The sequence below is a fragment of the Oncorhynchus clarkii genome, chromosome 16, assembly GCF_045791955.1.
Source record: "Oncorhynchus clarkii lewisi isolate Uvic-CL-2024 chromosome 16, UVic_Ocla_1.0, whole genome shotgun sequence".
Taxonomy (NCBI): Eukaryota; Metazoa; Chordata; class Actinopteri; order Salmoniformes; family Salmonidae; genus Oncorhynchus; species Oncorhynchus clarkii.
This window is the reverse complement of record NC_092162.1, coordinates 38,988,838-39,012,311: the sequence shown is the minus strand read 5'-3', so window position 1 is coordinate 39,012,311 and position 23,474 is coordinate 38,988,838. Positions and strand designations below refer to the sequence as shown.

At 42.6% G+C, this 23,474-nt stretch overlaps 2 protein-coding genes across 7 annotated transcripts in view; one reads left to right on the top strand and one right to left on the bottom strand.

Moving 5' to 3' along the window:
* LOC139368410 (rho guanine nucleotide exchange factor 25-like) overlaps nucleotides 1-10,413 on the top strand; it is a 141,802-nt gene extending 131,389 nt beyond the window's left edge. For 2 of the 6 annotated variants that reach the window (XM_071107264.1, XM_071107268.1), the window contains 8 exons: nucleotides 670-762; nucleotides 1,033-1,083; nucleotides 1,301-1,378; nucleotides 1,710-1,901; nucleotides 4,686-4,866; nucleotides 5,436-5,686; nucleotides 6,124-6,273; nucleotides 7,730-10,413. In XM_071107264.1, the coding sequence (XP_070963365.1) occupies nucleotides 670-762; nucleotides 1,033-1,083; nucleotides 1,301-1,378; nucleotides 1,710-1,901; nucleotides 4,686-4,866; nucleotides 5,436-5,686; nucleotides 6,124-6,273; nucleotides 7,730-7,861 (1,128 nt within the window). In that variant the 3' untranslated portion in view covers nucleotides 7,862-10,413. The remainder of the gene's footprint in view (nucleotides 1-669; nucleotides 763-1,032; nucleotides 1,084-1,300; nucleotides 1,379-1,709; nucleotides 1,902-4,685; nucleotides 4,867-5,435; nucleotides 5,687-6,123; nucleotides 6,274-7,729) is intronic. The other 4 variants (XM_071107266.1, XM_071107269.1, XM_071107265.1 and 1 more) reach the window with 3 other exon arrangements.
* Nucleotides 10,414-14,313: 3,900 nt separating this feature from the next.
* On the bottom strand, nucleotides 14,314-16,145 carry LOC139368411 (Sp5 transcription factor-like). Its single transcript, XM_071107270.1, has 2 exons — nucleotides 16,092-16,145; nucleotides 14,314-15,545 (listed from the first exon to the last, which is right to left on the bottom strand). Exons 1-2 carry the CDS (start codon nucleotides 16,143-16,145, stop codon nucleotides 14,415-14,417), a joined length of 1,185 nt encoding a protein of 394 aa, XP_070963371.1. The 3' UTR covers nucleotides 14,314-14,414.
* Nucleotides 16,146-23,474: the final 7,329 nt, after the last annotated feature.

Below are 23,474 nucleotides of genomic sequence, written 5' to 3'. Positions count from 1 at the left end.
ACAGTGGGTTAACTGCCTCGCTCAGGGGCAGAACAACGGATTTGAACCTTGTCAGCTCTGGGATTAGATCCTGCAACCTTTCAGTTACTGGCCCAACTGTCACGACTTCTACCGAAGTCGGCTCGTCTCCTTGTTCGCGCGGCGTTCGCTGATCACCGGCTCTCTAGCCATCGCCGCTCCATTTCTCATATGTCCATTTGTCTTGTTCTGTACACACCTGGTTTTCATTCCATAATCACACTGCATGTATTTAGTCCTCTGTTTCCCTTCATGTCTTTGTGTGTAATTGTCGATTGTTATGTGAGATGTTCACGCGCTTTTGTTTCATGTTCCGTGTTTTTTGGGGCACTTTGATGTCATTTTGTGCCTATTTCTTGACCGGAATAAAAGTGCGCCTGTTAACTCTACTCTGTTCTCCTGCACCTGACTTTGCCTTCCGTACTCAGACGTAACACCAACACTCTAACCACTAGGCTACCTGCCGGCCCAACCACAGAATCTCCTTGTTTTTTTTTACAATTGTATTAGTACCAAGAATATACTATCGCTCAGTATTTGTACAATTAATATTATATCGTGTTTTTTGCTCATCTTTATCAAGGGTGCCAATCATTTTGGACCTAAGTGTATATGTTCATGAGAATGACTGTGTGTGTTTGGCCCTATCAGGAGCTGAGGCAACATCTGGGTCACAGGCTACAGCTGAACGACCTGCTGATCAAACCAGTCCAGAGGATCATGAAGTACCAGCTGCTGCTCAAGGTAACACACACAAACACACGCACATGCGCACAGACAGACGGTCGCGTAAACCTGCACAACGATAAGGTCGAATTCAATGTGGGAATGCACATAAAAGATGAGTGGCTATTTGAACAAGTCATGAACATCTACCTAGTACCAACCTTGTGCCTGTTGTACCTCTCTCTGGTATTCAAACTAATAAAACACCTCCCAGATGTCTTCACCTTACATAGCATTTACTCGTAAACCTTGAACGCTCTTGACTCCATGCTGTGTTTACGTGAACAGGACTTCCTCAAGTATTACACCAAAGCCGGGATGGACACAGAAGAGCTCGAGGTGGGTGTTCGTCTGATACAACTCATGCTATTACACTGTATCTACCATTCATCTACTATATAAACTCTCTAGGAATAGGTGATGACGAGAGGCAAGTGTGAGGCTGTGCGCTGTCTCTGTGCTATTAAGGGTTCTTTCTAGTCAAACAACCTGTATTCAGTAGTTGCTTGATTTAAATGACGTTCTCACTCTCTCTCTCTCTCCTTCACCATCACAGAAAGCGGTAGAGGTGATGTGCTTTGTGCCCAAACGCTGTAACGACATGATGAACGTGGGACGACTGCAGGGCTTTGAGGTAAGGCACTGCACTTAGGTCTCTCTCTTTCAAATACAGCTCTCACGCAAGCAAAATATTGTACTGTAAGCCAGTGTTTCCCAAACCTCTTCTCGAGTAACCCCAGGCCCAGCCAGTCAATGTATTTGATGTATTCCAGAACTGGCACTGTTGACTCAACTAATGAAAGGGCTTAGTGATTAGGTGACCATTTGAATCAGGTCAGCTACTTCTGGAAAACATCAACTAAGTGGACTGGCTGGGGGCTCAAGCCATAAGTAAGCCATGTAATCAACCCCTCTTCTCTTTTCACCCCGTGTCTCTTCCCTCCATCCTTCTCTTTCATCTCCAGGGTAAGATCACGGCGCAGGGGAAGCTGCTCCAGCAAGACACTTTCACAGTGGCGGAACAGGACAGCAGCTTCCTGTCCAGAGCCAAGGAAAGGCGGGTCTTCCTGTTTGAACAGCTGGTCATCTTCAGCGAGCCAATCGACAGGAAGAAAGGATTCTCACTTCCTGGTTACACCTTCAAGAGCAGCATCAAGGTAGGTCTCTCTTCTTTCCAGATTGTTTTTCCTCCTCTTTTCTCATTTTAGATTAGATTGAATGCATTACCTGCATAGGCTTTTAACCATAAGGAATCTAAACTAATTTGACTGTTACGTAACTTCTTTCAGTCCCAGATAATGAATTGCATGACTGATGTAAACAAACACGGTGTTTCTCCAAATCTAACATTGAGTACAAGTTCTTGAGTGTTCTTGGAAGCCTTAAAAGCATCTGTGTCTGTTTTATTGGTGAGCTATTAAATGACCCACACTCCAGGATGTCTTCCTCCTTCCACCAGATGGTAGTCAGATGTGATTTGTTCCCGGTGGATGGAACGTTACAGGAACGTTCAAATAAAAATGGTGGATGTAACATTACTGGAACATTCCGTTTGAAATGCATGCATTTGTGCTAAAGTATGTTTACTCAACAAACTCTACTCGAAATTTGGACACGTTTGTTGAGTAAAATTACAAATTCATGTTTGCTCAAAACAACTCAAAACAACACCCAACAGTATTGTATTTCCCAGCAGGTTGATTTTCAGAATTGTTTATTTCAATACCTGTGTTTTTGCATGTTTTTGCACTTTGATTGGTTGATTAATCTTATTCTACACAAACATAAAAAAAGTACATTTTTCGAAAGTACCGTAAACCTCAATTAATAGCCTGAGTGTTTATTTGCTTAAAGGCGCAATGGAATTAAAAACAAGTTCTTCCTGTGTTTTATATCTCCACACAATGAGGTTGGAATAATACAGTGAAAATGATAACAATGCCTGTTTAGTGTAAGAGCTGTTTGAAAAGACCGCCTGAATTTTCTTCCTGTTTGGTGGGATGGAGTGTTGGCCTTCCATGGTGACATCACCATGCGGAATATTTGTTAATAGACCAATAAGATAGAGCGATCCAAACTCTCTGCTAATAATAGCTCATTTTCAGTATTCCCATCCTCACTCAGACCACTCCAAGACAGACCTAGCTAAATACTTGCTTGAGAAATTGCCCTTTTCTAAACTATTTTTTTGCTGTCGTTGACCATTTTAATTGAAAACTATCACAGAAATGATTTGATTATGAGATAAAACGGCTGCATTGGACCTTTAAATCACACAAAACAGACGCTTATCAGAGACAGACTTCTATTTGAGCCAGGCGTCTATTTCCTTAATGCACACAGCTGTTGCTAATTTGCATAGTTCATTGTTTAATTCCAGCAATCACTTACAGCATTTGAATCAATCTCTTAATCTTCGGCACTAATGTGTAATCATTTACACACTGTGCCATGTTTCTTGTTTATCTTAGTATGCCTCTATACATTTTTTTTTTTAAATAAATCATTGCCTTGACAGAATAAGCATTACAGTCTTTGACTGTGCATTTTCGTCAGTTCTTCCTTTTCGCCACTAGAGGGCAATCATATGATTTCTAGGGGTCTGTACTCCACAAGTTGTTGAATGGTTTTGTGCTTGCCAGTTGGCTAGCAGTTCTCAGCTGTTAGTAGCCAATAGCTAGAAGTTTCTTACTTTCCCCCCAAAATGTATCATTTCCGTAATGTTCTACTCATTACTGAAGTATTTAATGTAACAAATAAAACATTAAACCTCATGGTAACTTCGTAAATAATTAATTTAGACCTGGCATTTATTTGAAACAGGCGTTTATTTGTTGAAATTTGTGCCATTGCCCGGTTATTAAAAAGAGACAGGCGGCTATTTGAGACTCTATATTTAATTTAAGTTTTGCGGTAATCTAATCTGTTAGTAGTTTGATTTATTGCACACGTTACTGAGATGGCTGTTCTAGTTTATTTGATTTGGGTTATTTCAATATCAATATTCCCTTTCCCTACCCCGTCAGTTATTGTGGATGCAGGTTGCGGTCGATTAAAAGTTCCAATTGTTGAATATCCTCACTCTGACTGGATTCAAATAGTCTCTACACATGGCATGCCAGCATAATGTGACTTGCAGGCTTGATGTGGCCTGTAAACCAGGAGTTTCAGACCACTGTGTAAGGGTATATCTAGGCACTCAAAGAAATACCTTATAATATATGTAATGTATTTTCATAAAAAGTTTGATTTTAAAGATAATATATTCATTTAGAAACTGACTTCAAGGCTACATTAATGAAAAGCATTAAAGTCATGGGCGGTAACTACAATTCACTCGAAAGGCAAGGCACTCTGGGAAGTATGCAAATAAAGTAGAATAAATTCAAAGTTGAGTGAACATTCAATTCAACTTGAGAATGTATGTTGGTTCAGCTACACTCTTAGAAAAAAAGGTGCTATCCAGAACTAAAAAGGGTTCTTTGGCTGTATCCATAGGAGAACCCTTTGAATAATCCCTTTTGGTTCCAGGTAGAACCCTTTCCACAGAGAGTTCTAGATGTAACGCAAGAGTTCTACCTGAAACCAAAAAGTGTTCTACCTGGAACCAAAAAGGGTTCTCCTATTGGGACAGCCGCAGAACCCTTTTGGAACCCTTTTTTCCAAGAGTGTATATGCCCACATTTTTGCAAACTCACAATCTTATTGCAGCTGGTTGCCTTACAGTTTTATATTGAATCAACGTCTTCTTCTTTTTATAAAGTGCAGGGTTGCTTTTCCAAAATGTGTAGGTTTCCCAGAAGTTCTGGTTCGTAATTCAGAATTCCCTGCTTATTCCATCCTCATTCTGGGAATCTCACAACCGGCAAATGTGGACATTTTGGGAAAGTTGCAACCCGGAATTATGCAACCCTACTGAATACACCTGTGCTTTGTTCCAGGTGAGCTGTCTGGGGGTCGAGGCTCCGGTGGAGGGGGAGGCGGGCCGATTGGTGCTGACCTCACGGGGGGCTGACGGGACTGTGGTGAGATACGTGCTGCAGGCCGCCTCCCCAGAGGTCTGCAGGGCCTGGGTCAACGATGTGGGACAGATCCTGGAGAACCAGAGGAACTTCCTCAACGGTAGGATCGGAGAAATACTGATAGAAAAACACAACAGCTTTACTTTCAGGATTCATATCTAACCCCATGCTGCCAACTTCCTCAATGGTAGGACAGGAGACACAGACAGACATCTTCTGCACAGTAAACAACCACTTACGTTTACTCATGTCTGGCCTTTCCCACTGTTCCCGGGCGCTGAAGACGTGGATGTCGACTAAAACAGCCCCCCGCACCTCTCTGATTCAGAGGGGTTGGGTTAAATGCGGAAGACACATTTCAGTTGAATGCATTCAGTTGCACAACTGACTAGGTATCCCCCTTTCCCTTTCAACTTCCAATTGGAGACATACTGGTGTAAAAACACAACATCCAGGAATCTTTACTAGTCACACGTTTTACGTTTGGCCTGATGCAATGTGAGCACTGAGCAGTAACGTTATCCAAAAGCAGTTCAGTACCAAGTCGACTTACACAAACAATAAAACTACAAAGACCAACGCTAATATTTTGACAAACATTGTGTCCCAAAATGAAATGTTGCCTGGTCTAAATCCTCTCTCTCTGTCTTGTACCATGAATTCACCCAGCCCTCCAGTCTCCCATCGAGTACCAGCGCAGAGAGGGAACCAACAAGTCTAACAGCCTGGGCCGGAGCATGAGAGCCCCCCTGTCTTCGGCCAGCAGTCCCCTGCGCCCCCACTCCTCGGCCTCCATCGACCGCCAGCGCCTGCCCTGGCTCCGGTCCTACAACACCTCCCTCCCCACCCTCTACCTGCCCAGCCAGGGGGGTCAGGGAACGGGCCTCCAGGGCCCCGCTGAGACACACACTCCCCGGGAGGTAAGGTTATACTGTATATACACATAGACAACACACACACACACACACACACAGCCGGAGGTAAAGGGCCCAGTCACACACACATACACCTCATTGACCTACAGCAGTCAGGGGCCAAACACTGTGCTTCTGTTTGACCACAAACAACGAGACACTGCCATCCCCGTTTAGCTTGCCGGACTGGAATGTGCTCCAGCCAAGCCTGACCGAGTGTACACCCCCCCCCCCCCCCCCCTTAGGCTTAGTTAGACCACATATCCTCTACAGACTACATGTCTGGATTAGGAATCCTTCAATTAAATCCTAACCTGAAATAATCTGAGATCTCATGAGAAACTTTTTTCATGCAACAAGAAAGAAAAAACAATCATCTGTTGGCTATCAGCTCTCAGTATCTAATGTTTAGTTGTGTTGTGTGTGTGTGTGTGTGTCTGCAGTCTCCTCTGGTCAGTAGGAACTCGCAGACAACAGTCTCGCCATCTCACGTCCAGCTGGCTTTCACTGACCCGTCTGGTCTGTCTCACTACTCTCAGACCCAGACCTCCCTGCAGTGCCAAGCGGGGTCCAGCGGGCTGCGTAGCACACAGGTATACACACGTACACGCACAGACACACAGACACACACAAAGTGCACATGCATGCAAGCATGCACACGCACACAGCACGCAGCACAGAAATAAACACACGCAGGGACAGAAAACGTTTTTACGTAATTACATGATTTACATCTCAATCTGCTCTTTAGGTTTATTGTAGGCATGATTTATCACCGACGTCAACAATATGAATAGGAAAACAAACCAGGGGGATCTGCTGGGGGACTAAATAAGAAATAAAACGGTTGATTGTATGGCAGAATAATGATCATTCTTATATGGTCATTTATGTTCATTAAAATATGAAAGGCTTTAGTAAATGGCAAACATTTGTACAATAGAGGGGGAACGTAAAGAAGGAATTTGCGCCAAAATGATAGTCAGGCTACTACTTCCTCTGTTGGCCAGAAACAGAAGAGAGAATTCTTTTTTTTTGTCTGAAACAAGACGTAGAACCAGAAATCGTATCCTGTTGTTGGCCGCTGTTGAGTGTCTTAACCTTGGACCTACCCATTAACTACACAACCCTCTGTTATTACTATGCACTTGTATCAAGTATAGACCATCTCTGCTTGCACTTAGCGAGTGGAGCCAACATACCTATTTGTTCTGACTATAGGCAGTTGTTCTATGTATTCACTCGGGCTGGATGGGGCCTATGGGTACATAAACAGGAAATAGCCTGACCCAGACACGGAAGTCAGAGACGCCGATCAATGGCCTAATTGTTCTTTCTCTCCCTCTCCCTCTCATGGTGGAATTTGCACATTGTGTTGTTGTGACGGATATATTGTAAACAGAAAAACAAACCACATTATGGCTGTCGCTGACATATACTGATCAAGAATATAAACGCAACATGTGAAGTGTTGGTCCCATGTTTCATGAGCTGAAATAAAAGATCCCAGATGAACAAAAAGCTTATTTCTCTTAACTTATGTGCACAAATTTGTTTACATCCCTGTTAGTGAGCATTTCTCCTTTGCCAAGATAATCCATCCCCCTGACAGGTGTGGCATATCAAGAAGCTGATTAAACAGCATGATCATGATGGCGGTGGGGTTATGGTGTGCGCCGGCTTAAGCTACGGACAACGGACACAACTGCATTTTTATCCATGGCAATTTGAATGAGATCCTGAGGCTCGTGGACGTGCCATTGCTCCGCCGTCCTCACCGACAATGCAAGGCCCCATGTCGCAAGAACCTTTTTGTTCAGCGTAGTAGCTCATTTGCAAAACATCTTTATTCGTTAACGTTTTGCCTTAAATACCCCTTAAAAAAAGATATCTACTGACATCTAAGATTTCTCCCCAGAGTTATACACAATGGCTAAAGTGAGGCATATGCCTCTCTTCGGGAAAAACGGCTATTTTAGCTACATTTCATGAAATCTACCTATGAAGTTGTAAACATATTTGAATCTGTGTCTCCTCCTCTCCCCCCAGCAGAGCGCAGGAGAGGGCTGCAGTACCAGGGGCCTGCCTGGTGAGGCTGTACCTCCTCCTGGATCTGTCTCTGGTCCATTGGCCGGCAAGCGCTCCAGCAACCTGGCCCAGCTCAATGAAGATGACCTATGAACCCTGACCCCTAGGAGGAAGGAGGTTCACGGACCACCACAGCTACAGAGAGAAAGCAGGAGGGCCTCCTCTAGGCTTACCATATGTTGATGCTATCGTTAACTTAAGGGTCCTTTTGAAGGTGGATGGGGTGCTTCTGTAAGGAGCAAGGACTGGATGGAGACTCCTCTTCTGGACTGTTGCTACTGCTTTTTCAGACTGTTACCCGGCGGTTCACCGACAGTCTGAGAGACATAAACCATGGTTCTAACGGAATATACAGTATACGCCTTTCATCTGATTCTTCTGAGCGATGTGATTTGAGGTTGAAGACGTGCCTCTGCGTGGCACCACTAATGGGTGGCACCCAGCTAGATGTTGCAATGGCTGAGGTTACGAAGGGCACTCAATGGACATTAGGTATTATGAGGACTTTGCTTGTTTTATTATGAGGACTTTGCTTGTTTCATTATGAGGACTTTGCTTGTTTCATTATGAGGACTTTGCTTGTTTCATTATGAGGACTTTGCTTGTTTCATTATGAGGACTTTGCTTGTTTCATTATGAGGACTTTGCTTGTTTCATTATGAGGACTTTGCTTGTTTCCTTTTCCATTTTGGAGAATTTCTATACAGTATATATTGTGCTGTCTGTCAGAGGGCTGTGGGATTTGTTCAAAGGAAGAAAAAAAATCCATTCCTGATTGGGGAGGTCACTGGAGAAGTGTCTGTGTGTGAGTGCGCACGCTGCAGGCATGTGTGTGTGCGTATGTGCGCAACATGCGTCTGTGTGTGCATGTGTGGGTGAAATGCGTCTGTGTGTGTGTAAATATGTGCGTAAATTGTGTGTTTTTTTTGTGTGTGTGTGTGTGTGTGTGTGCGTGCGTGTACAGGATTGGCGGCTTCTCTTCTTGTAAACAAACATGGATCTGAGGAGCTCTACTTTTCATTCGACTTTCTTTCTACTTTTCTCTCACACTGCTGGATTCTTCCGACAACTACTTCTATTCTCAGGCTGTTTAAAACATGAAGTCATTCCTCCACTGAGCGTATACAGTGCGTTACTCTCTGTAGACACTGAGGAGAGAGGACGGGATAACAGCAAATGCATTTGATCTGTATATATGTGGAACATTGGATTCATCTCTCATGGAACAGAATGGTTCTTACCGCAGAGAGAGTTTCCGGTGGATGAGAACGAGAGAACTCTCCCATGTTCTCTTATTCTGTTTGACCCGAAGTGGTCTCTTGTTTGATCTGGAGATTCCAGACTAAAAAGGAGTGAGGGAGCCCCCTGGAGACACTCTACAGGCATGACGTCACTCTACTGTCACTTCAGACTTAATGGTCTTTCCTTTGATTCCTTCTCTGCTCCCACCCTTTCTCTGTCTCTTTCTCTAAAAGTCAGAGGGAAGTGAGGACATGATTACGGTGGGAGAGAAGAGACGGGGAGAGGATGGGTGGAGAGGACACAAGGAATCGAGGAAAAACTCATTGAGATGTGGCGGGAGTGGTGGCCATGCCATAGCCAGCCTGACGAGAACGCTAGGGGACGATATTTCAAACATATGTTTTCTTGACGACAGGAGACATGAAGGGGTGGTATTGAAATGTGGTATGGTGTCACACAGTCTGTCACTGAAGTCCCCTGGCGATGTGCCACAGCTTTCTGCTGTATCCAATGATCTCTGCTGGCTCTCGCTACTCCAGCACGTTAGTACACGCCATACACCTGGCTCAGGCTTACATCTCTGGTTCTTTCGCTACTCCAGCACGTTAGTACACGCCATACACCTGGCTCAGGCTTACATCTCTGGTTCTTAGATAAAGGACAGCAGTTTAGAGACAGTTAACTACTTGGGTTGTTGTATCAGTTGACACTGTGGATATCAAGTGCTTCATCTGCATGCTCTGTGCTCATCAAAGTGAGACTTTTGCCAAAGGCGGGTGCTTTTAGTACTTCATGTACTTCGGTTCATACTGCTACTCTAATATATTGCCAACTGTTTTTTTTTTTTTACACATCAAAAATCAAATACATGTAGTTGTGATTTGTTTACTTCAATGCCCGACCTTTCATCTTCTGAATAGAACAACAACAACAAAAACGACTGTAAAACGAGAAGAGATAGAAGAGATGATTTCAGCTCTTGGTGAATTCTTCTCTGTAACCAGTAGAGGTCAGTGTAAGGCTTTCAAATACAGATGGCAGTCATTGGAGATTAGACAGCTGCATCAACGATCAATGTCTTCAAGTTACAATGCCCCCTCGAGCTAAATCTGTTTAAAATATCTCAATTACAGTGACTGTTTAAATTCAGAACATAAAAGTTTGGTCCCGAAAACTCCATCTCAACTCCCCAGTGCTCGTGGACTAAGGGGTGCTGTTTATAAATTGGACGTCATAGTGACGATTATTGCTCTGGCATTTTGTGCATGTTACTTAAATATGAAGAATACCCCTACAGAAATGAAGATAACTAAAGAATAGCAGGATAAGGGCTATAATGATGCCATGTTTGACTGAATAGAATCGGTTGTATTATATCAAATAAAAAGTATTTGAATTAAGAATTGTCTATTTTATGTCATTTCTGAAAGTATATCCCTCTAACATTGGGGCGGCAGGGTAGCCTAGTGGTTAGAGCGTTGGACTAGTAACCGGAAGGTTGTGAGTTCAAACCCCCGAGCTGACAAGGTACAAATCTGTCGTTCTGCCCCTGAACAGGCAGTTAACCCGCTGTTCCCAGGCCGTCATTGAAAATAAGAATTTGTTCTTAACTGACTTGCCTGGTTAAATAAAGGTTAAATAAAGGTAAAATAAAATAAAAAAAAACATTGAGATGATCTGAATATATGTTGAAATATATCACGAGTATTAATACATGGGAATAATAACCAATTCAGATTTATATTATTTAACTCTTATTTTACCAGGTAAATTGACTGAAAACATATTCTCATTTACAGCAACGACCTGAGGAATATTTACAGGGGAGTGGAGGGATGAATGAGCCAACTGGAAGCTGGGGATGCTTAGGTGGCCATGATGGTACAGTTGAAGTCGGAAGTTTACATACACCTTAGCCAAATACATATAAACTCAGTTTTTCACAATTCCTGACATTTAATCCTAATCCTAGTAAAAATTCCCTGTTTTAGGTCAGTTAGGATCATTTATTTAGTTTTAAGAATGTGAAATGTCAGAATAATACTTTAGAGAATGATTTATTTATTTCAGCTTTTATTTCTTTCACCACATTCCCAGTGGGTCAGAAGTTTACATACACGCAAATAGTATTTGGTAGCATTGCCTTTAAATTGTTTAACTTGGGTCAAACGTTTCGGGGTGCCTTCCACAAGCTTCCTACAATAAGTTTGGTGAATGTTGGCCCATTCCTCCTGACAGAGCTGGTGTAACTGAGTTAGGTTTGTAGGCCTCCTTGCTCGCACACGCTTTTTCAGTTCTGCCCACAAATGTTCTATAGGATTGAGGTCATACGTTGATCTCTATGAGACAGAAGGCGTCTCCTTCCTGAGCGGTATGACGGCTGCGTGGTCCCATGGTGTTTATACTTGCGTACTATTGTTTGTACAGATGAACGAGGTACCTTCAGGCGTTTGGAAATTGCTCCTAAGGATGAACCAGACTTGTGGAGGTCTACAATTGTTTTTCTGAGGTCTTGGCTGATTTCTTTTGATTTTCCCATGATGTCAAGCAAAGAGGCACTGAGTTTGAAGGTAGGCCTTGAAATACATCCACAGGTACACCTCCAATTGACTAAAATTATGTAAATTAGCCTATCAGAAGCTTCTAAGGCCATGACAACATTTTCTGGAATTTTCCAAGATGTTTAAAGGCACAGTCAACTTAGTGTGTGTAAACTTCTGACCCACTGGAATTCTGATACAGTGAATTATAAGTGAAATAATCTGTCTGTCAACAATTGTTGCCAAAACTATAGTTTGTTAACAAGACATTTGTGGAGTGGTTGAAAAACCAGTTTTAAATGACTCCATCCTAGGTGTATTTAAACCTCCGACTTCAACTGTATGAGAACCAGATTGGGATTTTAGCCAGGACAACGGGGTATATATATTCTAATCTGAAAATAAACCCTAAAAGGAAAAAGGACCTAACCCTGCTCATATATACAGAAATAGCAAGGAGGAAGGTCCCACCTTTTTAATTCTAGTGCCACATACCCCAGCCGAAACGAAAGAAAGTACCCTTCAAACAGCCCCTGAAGACAAATGCTGCTTTTCGACTGTAACACCAGTGTTACACTAGTGTATACACCCTTATGTTATACTAGGGAAATTGTGTTTCCATATCTCGGGCTGACAGTGAGGACCTGTGAAAAGCATAATCAACAACCTTTTGCATGATCAAAACAGTTGCTTTGTGAGAAGGTGTTAAAGTTCCCTGTTAGCCATTGTAATGTAAATGACAGCTGAAAAGTCGCAGTAGGCCTGGCTTTGGCCCCAATTCAAAGCAGGTCCTCGGGAGCCATGGTCAAATGAGACACGGGTGCCGGCCCATGTACAGCCTTTTGGGTAAAACTCTGTGTGGAAATGCACAAAAGAGATAACGCCTGGACAAGAAGGGACACCAGAAATCTGTTCTTCAGAATAAACACTCGCCCTGGTCCTGAGCTGTAGAGTAGAGCAGGTCTTGATTGTAAGATGTCTGGGATATATGCGTGGGGAGGGGGGGGGGGGGTATAAAGAGTATTAACTTTCATGGGGCTAAATCAAAGGGAGTTCCTATCACCAAGAGGGATTGTTAGTTGGTTAGTTCCCCTCGGAATAAAAGGTCACCCTAGGCAGTAAAGCAGGGCTGAACGTAACACAACTGTGATATATAGGAACTGGGGGGGGGGGGGGGGGGGAGAGAGGAGTGAGAGAGGTATTAACTTTCAAAATCAAAGGGCTTTCCTGTCACCACTGGGGGGGAGGGGTCTGAGCAACAGGGGTCCTATTCACGGGGGGAGTCCCGTCGAGTGGAGGGCCATTGCATCTGTTGTCTCAATCTCCTCCATTCAGAGAAAGAAAACAGCCATTAAAGCCACATGACTGTGAACTTGATTGCAGAAGGCCCACCCCAAACTGCCCCCGTCTCCCACAAACAGCCCCCGTCCCCAGTCAATGGTGGTCTCTCCGTGTTTACTTTGAGGTGTGAAATCTTTGAACATCCCCCCTCCACTCCCCATTTTTAAGAGGTGTTTGCTTCACACTTCAATGATACAATGACCCACCAGTTGTATTCTGAATGAATACAATGAAATTACATTTGAATGAAACGTTAGATATTTTGGTTGACTAGAATGCCGTTCACTGTATTAGGTGGAAGAAGGCAAAAAAAAAACATTTGAGTCTCACACTATCACTCTGAGAAAATAACATATAACATTGAATATATATTTGCTTTAGCAAGGAATTCCCGTTTATTCAAATGTACATGCAGTCTTAACTTCAACTAAGTTGTCTGTGAAAGTGATACATTATTTACAAAGTCTTCCAACAAATTGTGGTTTGTACACATAGGAATGGCAATTCACATTCTGATTAAATAACAAGAATCAATTTCAGCAACAGATGAAACTGAGATAGGGGTTTATATATCCATGAATAAAACATTATAACACTGATCCCACAATCAACCGTCAGATCAATATATACATTTGGCCAACAGCAAATTTCTTAAAATCAACCGATATGTGGTTTTCTTCATTCAGATACATTTTCTTCCTCGTGTAATTCACATTCCATTATCAAAAATGTTTCTGAATTCCAGATTCTAAAAGATGAAACGTGCAGAAAGTGGATCATTTGCATGTTACATAAATTTGCTGAATGATTTATATTTCAATATTACAAATTAAATCAAAAATAAAATGAAGACCTCGGGAATTCTTATTTATCATGACTATCTATTCAAGCTGCTATCCACTTTATTACTTAAAAACAGTCTTCGTTTTGATTTAAAAAAAATCAATCATACTGTATATTCTATTACCTTTAACACTAGTTTTTATGTTATTTTTGGACTTTTTATTACGACCTGTTATTTTTGGACTTTTGTAGTTGGCATTTGATTCTTGATTGATATTATGGCACTGCATTGTTGAGTTAGCAAGCAAGCATTTCACTGTACCGTGTGCACGTGACCAACCAAAACGTTGATTTGATTTGACCGTGGACATTGACAGCTGATTCATGTGGGAACCAGGTTATAATGTCACCACCATCAAAGATAAAGAGTGGCTACCCCCTTGCTATGGGAGATCATTTTTTGGTGCGACACCTAGAAATGCCCAGTGAACGCTCTGTGTCCATATCAACAATCCTGAACCTCGCCACTCGATTTGCTTCCCTTGTTGTGAAATACCTCTCAAAAAGCGTTTTGTTGACGGGATGAAAATGGTCACGACTACAGAGGTTAATAGTCTATAGGTTGTCCTTGTGGTCCGCACCACTCTCCCTCAGAGGGTCTGTGGCAGTTACAGTATCATCACATATTGCAGTCTCTTGGCTCTATATAGAGTCTATTGAATCCCCCCCTCTAGTCCGTTCTACTCTCTCTTGATATTGGCCAACAGAGAGTCTGACGTGTTCCCACCGGACCGGCTCTTCCTACTCTGGTGAGTCTTGACGTGTTTGGAGAGGTGGTCGCTCCTCATGAACCTCTTCCCGCACTGCTGGCATCCGAACCTCTTCTCCCCGGTGTGTGTTCTGAGGTGGCGTTGTAGCTCGTCAGAGCGCGTGAAGCTCTTCCCGCAGAACAGCCAGTTGCAGATGAACGGCCTCTCCCCGGCATGCCAGCGCAGGTGGGCCTTCAGGTGAGACGTCTTCTTGTACACCTTGCCGCACTCTGGGATATGACAGATGTGCAGTCGTTTCTTGCCAAACTCGAGTCCCCCGCCGTTGGCCTGGCAGTTGGGGCACTTGCAGCGACGGCAGCGGCGTGTGGAGGATAACAGGCCCTTGGAGGTGCCCTGTAGGAGGGCTGCGATTTGGGGCTGGTGGCCCAGGACCAGCTGCCGGCCCAGGGAAAAGGGGTGGTGGTTGGTGGGGCTTCCGTGGCCAGTGGTCTGGGGGAGGCTCCACCAGCCCTGCTGGCCCTCCTCCCCTACATGGTGTTGTCCGCCGGATAGATGGTGCCTGGCGGAGGATACAGAGTTCTGAAAGAAGCCGGGGAAGTTTTGTCCCACAGAGACTCCATTATGCTGGGGGTAGTACTGCGGCCCATTGGGGCCCTGGCTCTGGGATGAGAGGACCTTGACGGGGGAGAGCTCGAAAGAGTAGGCGGAGGGAGGCTCGGCCGGCGGAGTCAGGGGCAGCTCGTGGTGGTGGTGGTGATGGTGGTGGTGATGGTAGAGCGCGTGGGGGTGAGGACCCAGGCCAGAAGGCAGACTCTGTCCAGGGCCAACAGGGAACTGGACCTTGGGCACCGCGAATGTCATCTGATGTGCGGCTGCAGTGAGACTGGAGGCGCTGAGACTAGAACTAGGGGCCACCGCCACCTCGTTGCTCCAGAGCTGGAACATCCCGGAGGCTGAGCTCACCCCCACCGCCCCCTCATAGGGGAACTGGGAGCTCTCAGAGCCCACCGTGCCACCCACCTGCCAGGCCTGGCTACAGGTGGTGGCCAGGAAGGACAGGGCGTTGGGGGCTCCCTCTGGGGACGAGCTGGGGGTCCGGTCCTGGTGGAAGATGGATAAAGAACATAATTCACTAACTCATACTAATGACCCAGGCTAATCAATCTATCAAATTTTTTCATAAAGTACTTTTTTTTACATCACATGTTGTCACAGGATGCTTTTACAATAAGTCTGGTGAAACTTCAGGAATCATAGCAATTCAAGTGATTATTGTGTATTTAAAAAATGTATAGTGTGCAAATAACAGTAATTTCTCACGAGGTACTTTTATTTGTTCTTGAATATCAGATTCCAGAAGTTTTACATATACAAATGTCAACTACAATATCCACAAATATTTATTGACTACAACTATATCATGATACAGTTTCTGTGCAACTTAAAACTTCCTAACACTCTTTCATTCTGTCAGGTTTTAAAATAATAAAACGTTTACTTAGCTATAAACGGGACAGCCTACTGAACATCACATTTTAGAACTCTGCAGACTTATTAACCTTGAACAAATTATTGCCGCACATTTATGCAGACGCAATAAACTGTATAGAAGTGCCTATATCGATTCGTATCAAAACGATTACAAACCTGTAAAAAGGTGTGTAGAAAGTTGTCATTCCGTTGTATCGTCAGCGCAGCCATCTGTCCAAGCGCTCTGTGTCTCCGCACCTGCAACACGAGCTGCGCGGAAAGGCAGCGATGAACGAGTTTACCAGGGAAGGTGCGCGGTGTCGACGGAGAGAAGCGCACCAAGCACCCAGGTCTTGGATTGACCCTGAAACTAGAAACAGTCCTATCCAGAAACAAAGTAATCCTGTGTCATGCAAGGCAAGTGTCCGGTCCTCAGTCCGCTTGGTTACAACGCTTAAAATGGTCTGACTCCGAATGAATGACCAAACTAATTCCAGTTCATGTAGGTCCTCTTTTCAGTCACCAGCAGTCGCATACAACCACAGAGCAGAACGCTTCTTTGAAGTGCAAGTGAAGGAGAGACTATCGCAAGAAATCCTGTGGATTATTTCAAAGGCAGTTGCATGAGTTGTATCTTGTCTTTATAAAGAGGCAAGGTCCTCTCAACGGGGGTCTCCATGAGAACCAGTATGGAGAGGAGATGTGAGGAGGGGAGTAGGGAGGGGGGTTGATTGGGGAGGAGGGGGTTACATTGATAGTTGGTTGACGGAGAGGGTTGCTCATAATTTGCACTCAATTTCAACCAAATGCTGACCTTGCAAAACAACTCCTCCCTCAATTGTTCTGAAAAACTTTGAGGCGTGAAAAAGGTATTTAGTAATATCGTACAATTTGAGGGAGGGATGTGCTCTCGATTTTCTCTGCATATAAACTGCATATCAACGCGGATTTTGTTCAATAAATGGGCAACTTTATTACACGTGTAGGCTATTACTATTATTAATAATACGCCTGGTCGTAATAATAAGCGTCACCATTTGGCATTTCTGCACATAACATTATCAATATAGTTTAGAAGACAGAAAAATCTAAACCAAGATCACTCCATTTATTATTGCCTACAGTGCTTGGAACAACACAATTTGCACGAATGGAATAATAATAATTATTGTGCATTCTAAATATAATATTCTTAAATTGCTGAACTCTATCAGCAATGTCTACAGCGCTTGCAACATCGCCTGAAATTAAGTGGGGTCTTTACTTGTTATTTGATCTTCATGATAAGCAGTTCATGAGCAGTTACACGCGAAAATGCATGGCTTAAATTCTATTCAATGCACCAAAATGCAAAGCTATTTTGAGATGAATCACCCATCACAGAGCATTCAGAGTCAAATACATTGGTGATATATCATACCGGGGTGGAGATGGGCAATACATGATCAAATCAAATATGTTTCATCACAGAAACAAATACAACGCTTTTAAACTTTGTCCTTTCAGTTCTCTCTCCGTTTTCTCACGGTTACACCTTCCCAGGCTTCACTTGGGATCAGACTGTAAAGAATGTCACATCACCCTCATGACCATAACATTACATGTTTTCCCTCACAAAGCTAATTGATAAAAACCTAATCAAAGCCTCCCCAGTTCTCACTGCTAGGTGACACGTCAAATAGGTCCTGCCCTGCGTGACTCCCTCACCCTTCAGGGTCAAGGAAAGGCCATTACAGATCTACTGCATTAATACATGCAGATTGGGAGAGTTAATCTAATTCTGTAGATCTGTTAACCATTACAAAGTCAAGAGCTTAAATTTAAGTCGGGAGCTCTGCTCATTTCTCATGTAAATAGGAGAGCAAAGCCTGAGCCTCTCCTCTTTTGCTGTAAACCACATTATTCGCACATTTCGGCGGTTCTCAATGAAAGAAAATGCAGAGAACGTTGCAGAAAAGGATCAGACTTTGTTCCGTGTTAAATTAATACCTAACACCACTTTAGCCAAATGTATACATGAGTCATATACCTGTCATGTAAGGAATCATTTCCGAACAGTTACTTTGTGATTTAAAAGTTTGCGTCATTAGAAAAATATGACAGACAAACAAAATGTAGATTAAAGATTAAGAGGCAAATGTCATTTCAATCTGACCCTTTGGTATTTTGATGAATGGAAAACGAGGGTTCTACTAACTAGTTATTACCACACCAACACAGTACGTAATATTACTTATTTACAAAATAACTCGATTTTTTTCGAAAATAAACTTCATTTGAGGGGTCAGATACATAAGCATAAGGGTAGTAACCATTACTGATTAAGTTTGCCCTATGGCCGTTTGAGAAGGATATTTTTACCTGACCATTTGCATATAAAGGGGCTTGCAGGGAGAAGTGTGGGGCAGTGTTGCCTCTAATACATGCAGTGTGTTACAATTGGTCTAATAAAAAAGGGTAATGGCTAACATAGAAAGGAAATGCATAAAAACGTTATTTTTAAACAGCTTTCCGTGAATTATAGTTCATGCCTTCATGCCATTCTAATGCAAGGATTCATGCAATGACGGATGTCAATCATTTTATTTTGGTTTGACAAGAGATGATCTGTTAATTGGCGCATGAATATACAGCCTCGGCAAAGATCATGCAAGTGATGCATTTAGCGTGTGGTTGGTTGGCTCTTATCTCCGAATGACCTCGACTGAGGAAAGCCGATGGAGGACAATTCAGCTCTATTTTCAAAGGTTTTGTTCCGCCCACCCTTTCTGAACAGTACGAGATATCCATTAGATTTGCTGTAACCGTAGCTTGCCACCTGAAAACAAAAGCTAATATAGCTTTCCTCAGAAATGCAGCACTCAATTATGTTTGCCTCGTAAAACAGTATTTGTAATCAACATTTTGGAACAGAGTATTTTCACTTTGAAATCCAAGGTCTCTAAGAAAATGATCTGCCACCTTTGGATATGCACTGAGTACACAAAACATTAGGAACACCTGCTCTTTCCATGACATAGACTGGCCATGTAAGTCCACGTGAAAGCTATGATGCCTTATTGATGTCATTTGTTAAATCCACTTCAATCAGTGTAGATTCCCCCTTTAGATTTGTGTGTATTAGGTCGCTGTTTGGGAATTGTTAGATTACTTGTTAGATATTACTGCACTGTCGGAACTAGAAGCACAAGCATTTCGTTACACTCGCATTAACATCTGCTAACCATGTGTATGTGACCAATACAATTTGATTTGATTTTTATGAAGGGGAGGAGACAGGTTAAATAATGATTTTGAAGCCTTGAGACAATTGAGACATGGATTGTGTATGTGTGCCATTCATAGGGTGAATGAGAGAGACAAACGATTTAAGTGCCTTTGAACGGGGTATGGTATGTGCACCAGGCGCACCAGTTTGAGTCAAGAACTGCAATGCTGCTGGGTTTCTCACGCTCAACAGTTTCCCGTGTGTATCAAGAATGGTCCACCACCCAAAAGAACATCCAGGCAACTTGACACATCTCTGGGAAGCATTGGAGTCAACATGGGCCAGGATCCCTGTGAAACACTTTCGGCACCTTGTAGAGTCCATGTCCCGACGAATTGAGGCTGTTCTGAGGGCCAAAAGGTGTGGGGGGGTGCGCAACTCAACATTAGGAAGATGTTCTTAATGTTTTGTACACTCAGTGTAAATCCCCCAGTGCAACCTTTCAAAACATCGAATAGTATCATTCATGATTTTTAAAGGTAGAAATAAAAAAAAAAACATTTAAGATAAGGAAAACCAGTTGCAAACAAATCAAAGAGAGCAAGAGCTCTTCCAAGAAGGAAGACATCAAATATTAGTGCTGTCCCATCTTCAAAGCTCTAAGGTACCCAGGCTGCTGCTGCTCTGTGTCTCCTCTTGCTTTATTACCCAGCACAAGTTGTTAATTACCCTGATTCCTATTTCCTGTCCCCACTCCCCCCCCCCCCCTCCGCCTCCCCCTTCCCCACTGTACCGACTCCCTCCCAGATGAGGTGCTTTGAAGTGCAAAGTACCCTCTCCTCACTTTGAACTGTGAAAACAATGCTCATGTGGTGCTCTGCTTACTGCTTACCTTCCCTTCCCCATGTTAGCTCATTTAAATAGACCTGGATACATACAGCAAGCAGGCTTCCTTCTACACTATTTCATGGGACAACGAGAGAGTGTTTTCCAGAGAGCGAGCGGTCCCAGTGTTCAGTAAACAGCTGTTGTGATAGCAGGCAATCAGGCCTCACAACTGTAAACATCCAGGGAGGTGCTGGATTTTTATTTTATTTTGCCTTTATTTAACTAGGCAAGTCAGTTAAGATCGTATTCTTATTTTCAATGACAGCCTAGGAACAGTGGGCAGAACGACAGATTATTATTTAATATAGATATATATATATATATATATATATTAAATAATAATCTGTCGTTCTGCCCACTGTTCCTAGGCTGTATAAATATATATATATATTTACCTTGTCAGCTTGGGGATTTGATCTTGAAACCTTTACAAGTCCAACGCTCTAACCACAAGGCTCCCAGCCACCCCATAGGGTCAGATAGGCAGCTGGCCACCAACTTCAACACTGAGAATGTCTTGGCTGGCCTATCGAATATAATATTTTCTTAAAGCCATTTCAAGAATTTGAACTGAAATTATAATTGATGACATCCACATTTATGAGATATATTAGACACAAACTACCTGAGGCATATATATTTTTGCTTAGGATCATTGCTATATTGTGATGTTAAATGACATTTTATTTGTCACATGCGCCGAATACAACCTTACCGTGAAATGCTTACTTACAAGAATTTAACCAACAATGCAGTTAAGAAAATAGAGGTAAGAAAATATTCACTAAATAAACTAGTAAAAAATGTTTAAAAAAAACATGTAATAAGAAGTGCGGGGGTACAGGTTAGTTGAAGTAATGTACTGTACATGTAGGTAGGGGTAAAGTGACTATGCATAGATAATAAACAGCGAGTAGCAGCAGCATGAGGGGGGGGGGGTCAATGTAAATAATCCGGATTGCCCTTTCAGTTTCAATCTGTTCCGTTGATAAGGAAACAAAAATATCAATTTTCACCCATTACAGATGACAAACCACTAGCCATGCTGTTTTTGTCACCGATCAATTCCCTCTTTAAAGCATGCAAAACAATGCATGAAGAATATTCTAGTAGCTAGTCAAGCTGTTTTTTTTCTTCCCATTTCATCATCTTGCCTGGGGGGCAGTTTAAAAGCCCTCAGATCACTAAAATGTCCCAGCTGTCATGACCATCTGCACCCTAAAAGGCCATACAGCCACATAACAGAGGACAGAGGAGAGGAACTGCCTTTGTACTGGTGGCCCATGGGTATATCCCAAATGGCAGGCTATTCCCTACATAGTGCACCACTTTTGACCAGATCATGGGCCCTGGTCAAAAGTAGTGCTCTACATAGGAATAGGGTTCCATTTTGGAACGCAGCCTGTGTCAGAAGCTCCTGTTTTACAGCACCAAGCTGACTAAATGACCCTCATGTGACGAACAGTGGGCTAATGGAAGAGACAGGAGACAGACAGAAGGTTTAAAGCCTGCAGCTTGGCTGCACTGCTTTACTTTAGAAGCATTCAGAAGGAGAAAAAGGGGACAATATGGTGTGTAATTACCATGACAGTACTGTATTATTGGAAGGAGGACTAATTTCAACAGCTGAAGTTTACAGTAGGCAATATTATGACCATTTTAAAGTTCAATCGGGACATTTTTTCCTGACTCTTATGTGTTGGGGAGGAGAGTCGGGGGGATTTCAGTATATTTTGCAGGGAAATTAAACTTGTCACTCCGAAAACAACTTCCCAAAAGAGTGCTTAATAAATGATGATCTTTAGAAGTGATTTCTATGTAAATACTGTAAATACGGTCTCAAAATACTAAACAAACAGTATTGAAATGGTAGAAAGATTAAATTCCAGAATCCAGATGTTTAAAAAAAATATATATATCAGGGAATCCAGAATTCACACACCTGTGCAACTAGGCCCTACACCTGTCTATTAGCATGTATGCAAGCTCCAGCCTTCAGTCACCTGGGCAGACACAGACAGACAGCACACATCTCCACTTGTCAAAGAAAACTTTTATCAATACCAGGTGCACTTGAAGTTTGTTTGCATTTTGTTTTCCGGCACTCTTAACAACTTCAGAAGTCAGATCACAGGAGTGTGTGATCAAAGCGCCTTGCGGTTAGTTCTGGAAACACAGGAGTGCTACGCACGGCTTTGATACTCCACATCAATATTTCAATTCAACAATCGCTTGACATGCACCCGTACTCCCAGAGACGAAAGACGAAAGGAAGGAGTAGAGAGAGAGAGAGAGAGAGAGAGAGAGAGAGATCTAGGGAAGGTAGAAGGGGCGCTGTATTGAGGAACTAAGAGAGCTGGATTGATGGAATTGTTAACATGTCTTTTCCTTTCATAGCAATGTTGCACAAAGGCAACTGATCTTCTTTATAGCCGTTACCTTTGTGATTTTTGTTTCACATTTTTTCTTCACACTGTGTGATAGGGCATTATTGTCTTTTCTAGCCTTTCTACAACATAGAACTATCGTAAGCCCTTCTGTTTGTAGCAAACCGTGGCACGAAAAGGTCAGCAGAATTTGTTTTACAGGTTTTTATCAAAGGGGTATACATTCTCAGAAAAAAAGGGAATGGTTAGGGTACAGTATTGTTCCCTGGGGTACAAAAAGATGAAAATACACACCATGTACCTTCAGAGGTACACATGTAATCTCACATGGTACTGTTCGGTACCTTTTAGGGTACATGCGCGGATAATCTATTATAAAATGGTACACTTTTGTACCCAATATTTTGAATATAAAAAGATACGATCATCACATCACACTCTCAAAAACCATGGCCATCATTTTCATATTTCCCAGCATGCTCTATTGCAGGTTTATTTCTTTTTTACTGTTTGTTTCAATATGTGTGTTTTTGCATGCACATTGATTGATTTATGCTAAATAAAGACAAATACATTTTTTATAAACTAATCCAATCTGTTAGTAGTTGGACTTATTGCAACAGTTACTGTGATAGTTACTGTTACTCCAGTTACTGGAGTAAGCTGTCAATGTCAATAAGAATTTATTCTTAACTGGCTTGCCTAGTTAAATAAAGGTTCAATTAAAAAAAATACAAATTCTTGTGAAGAAGTATATTCTGTAATTAGTTACAAAACAATTGAAATGCAATCCATTATAGCTGCTGATATCCAACAGTCCATGATCAGATCTGTTGACCATGAGAGCATTTTGCAGATAACATGGGTTGAGGCATACTATCTAGGCTTGGAATGACATGTGGCCCATAGAAGCACTAAAGAGGTTAATCGAACTCGACCAAAACAATGGAATTGCCATGGAAACGCATGGGGGAAAGATCCCGAGTCTCCTCATTGCCCCCCAGCAAAATGATCCTACATTTAGGCTATTGTTTGTGTATTCCACACTATGTTGAGGTGAAAATCAGAATATAATAC

Coding starts and splice junctions, on each gene's coding strand:
- LOC139368411 (XM_071107270.1), bottom strand. CDS start 16,145: ATGGCTGCGCTGACGATACAACGGAATGACAACTTTCTACACACCTTT. Junction 15,546..16,091: donor TTCTACACACCTTTTTACAG/GTTTGTAATCGT, acceptor ATCTTCCACCAG/GACCGGACCCCCAGCTCGTC.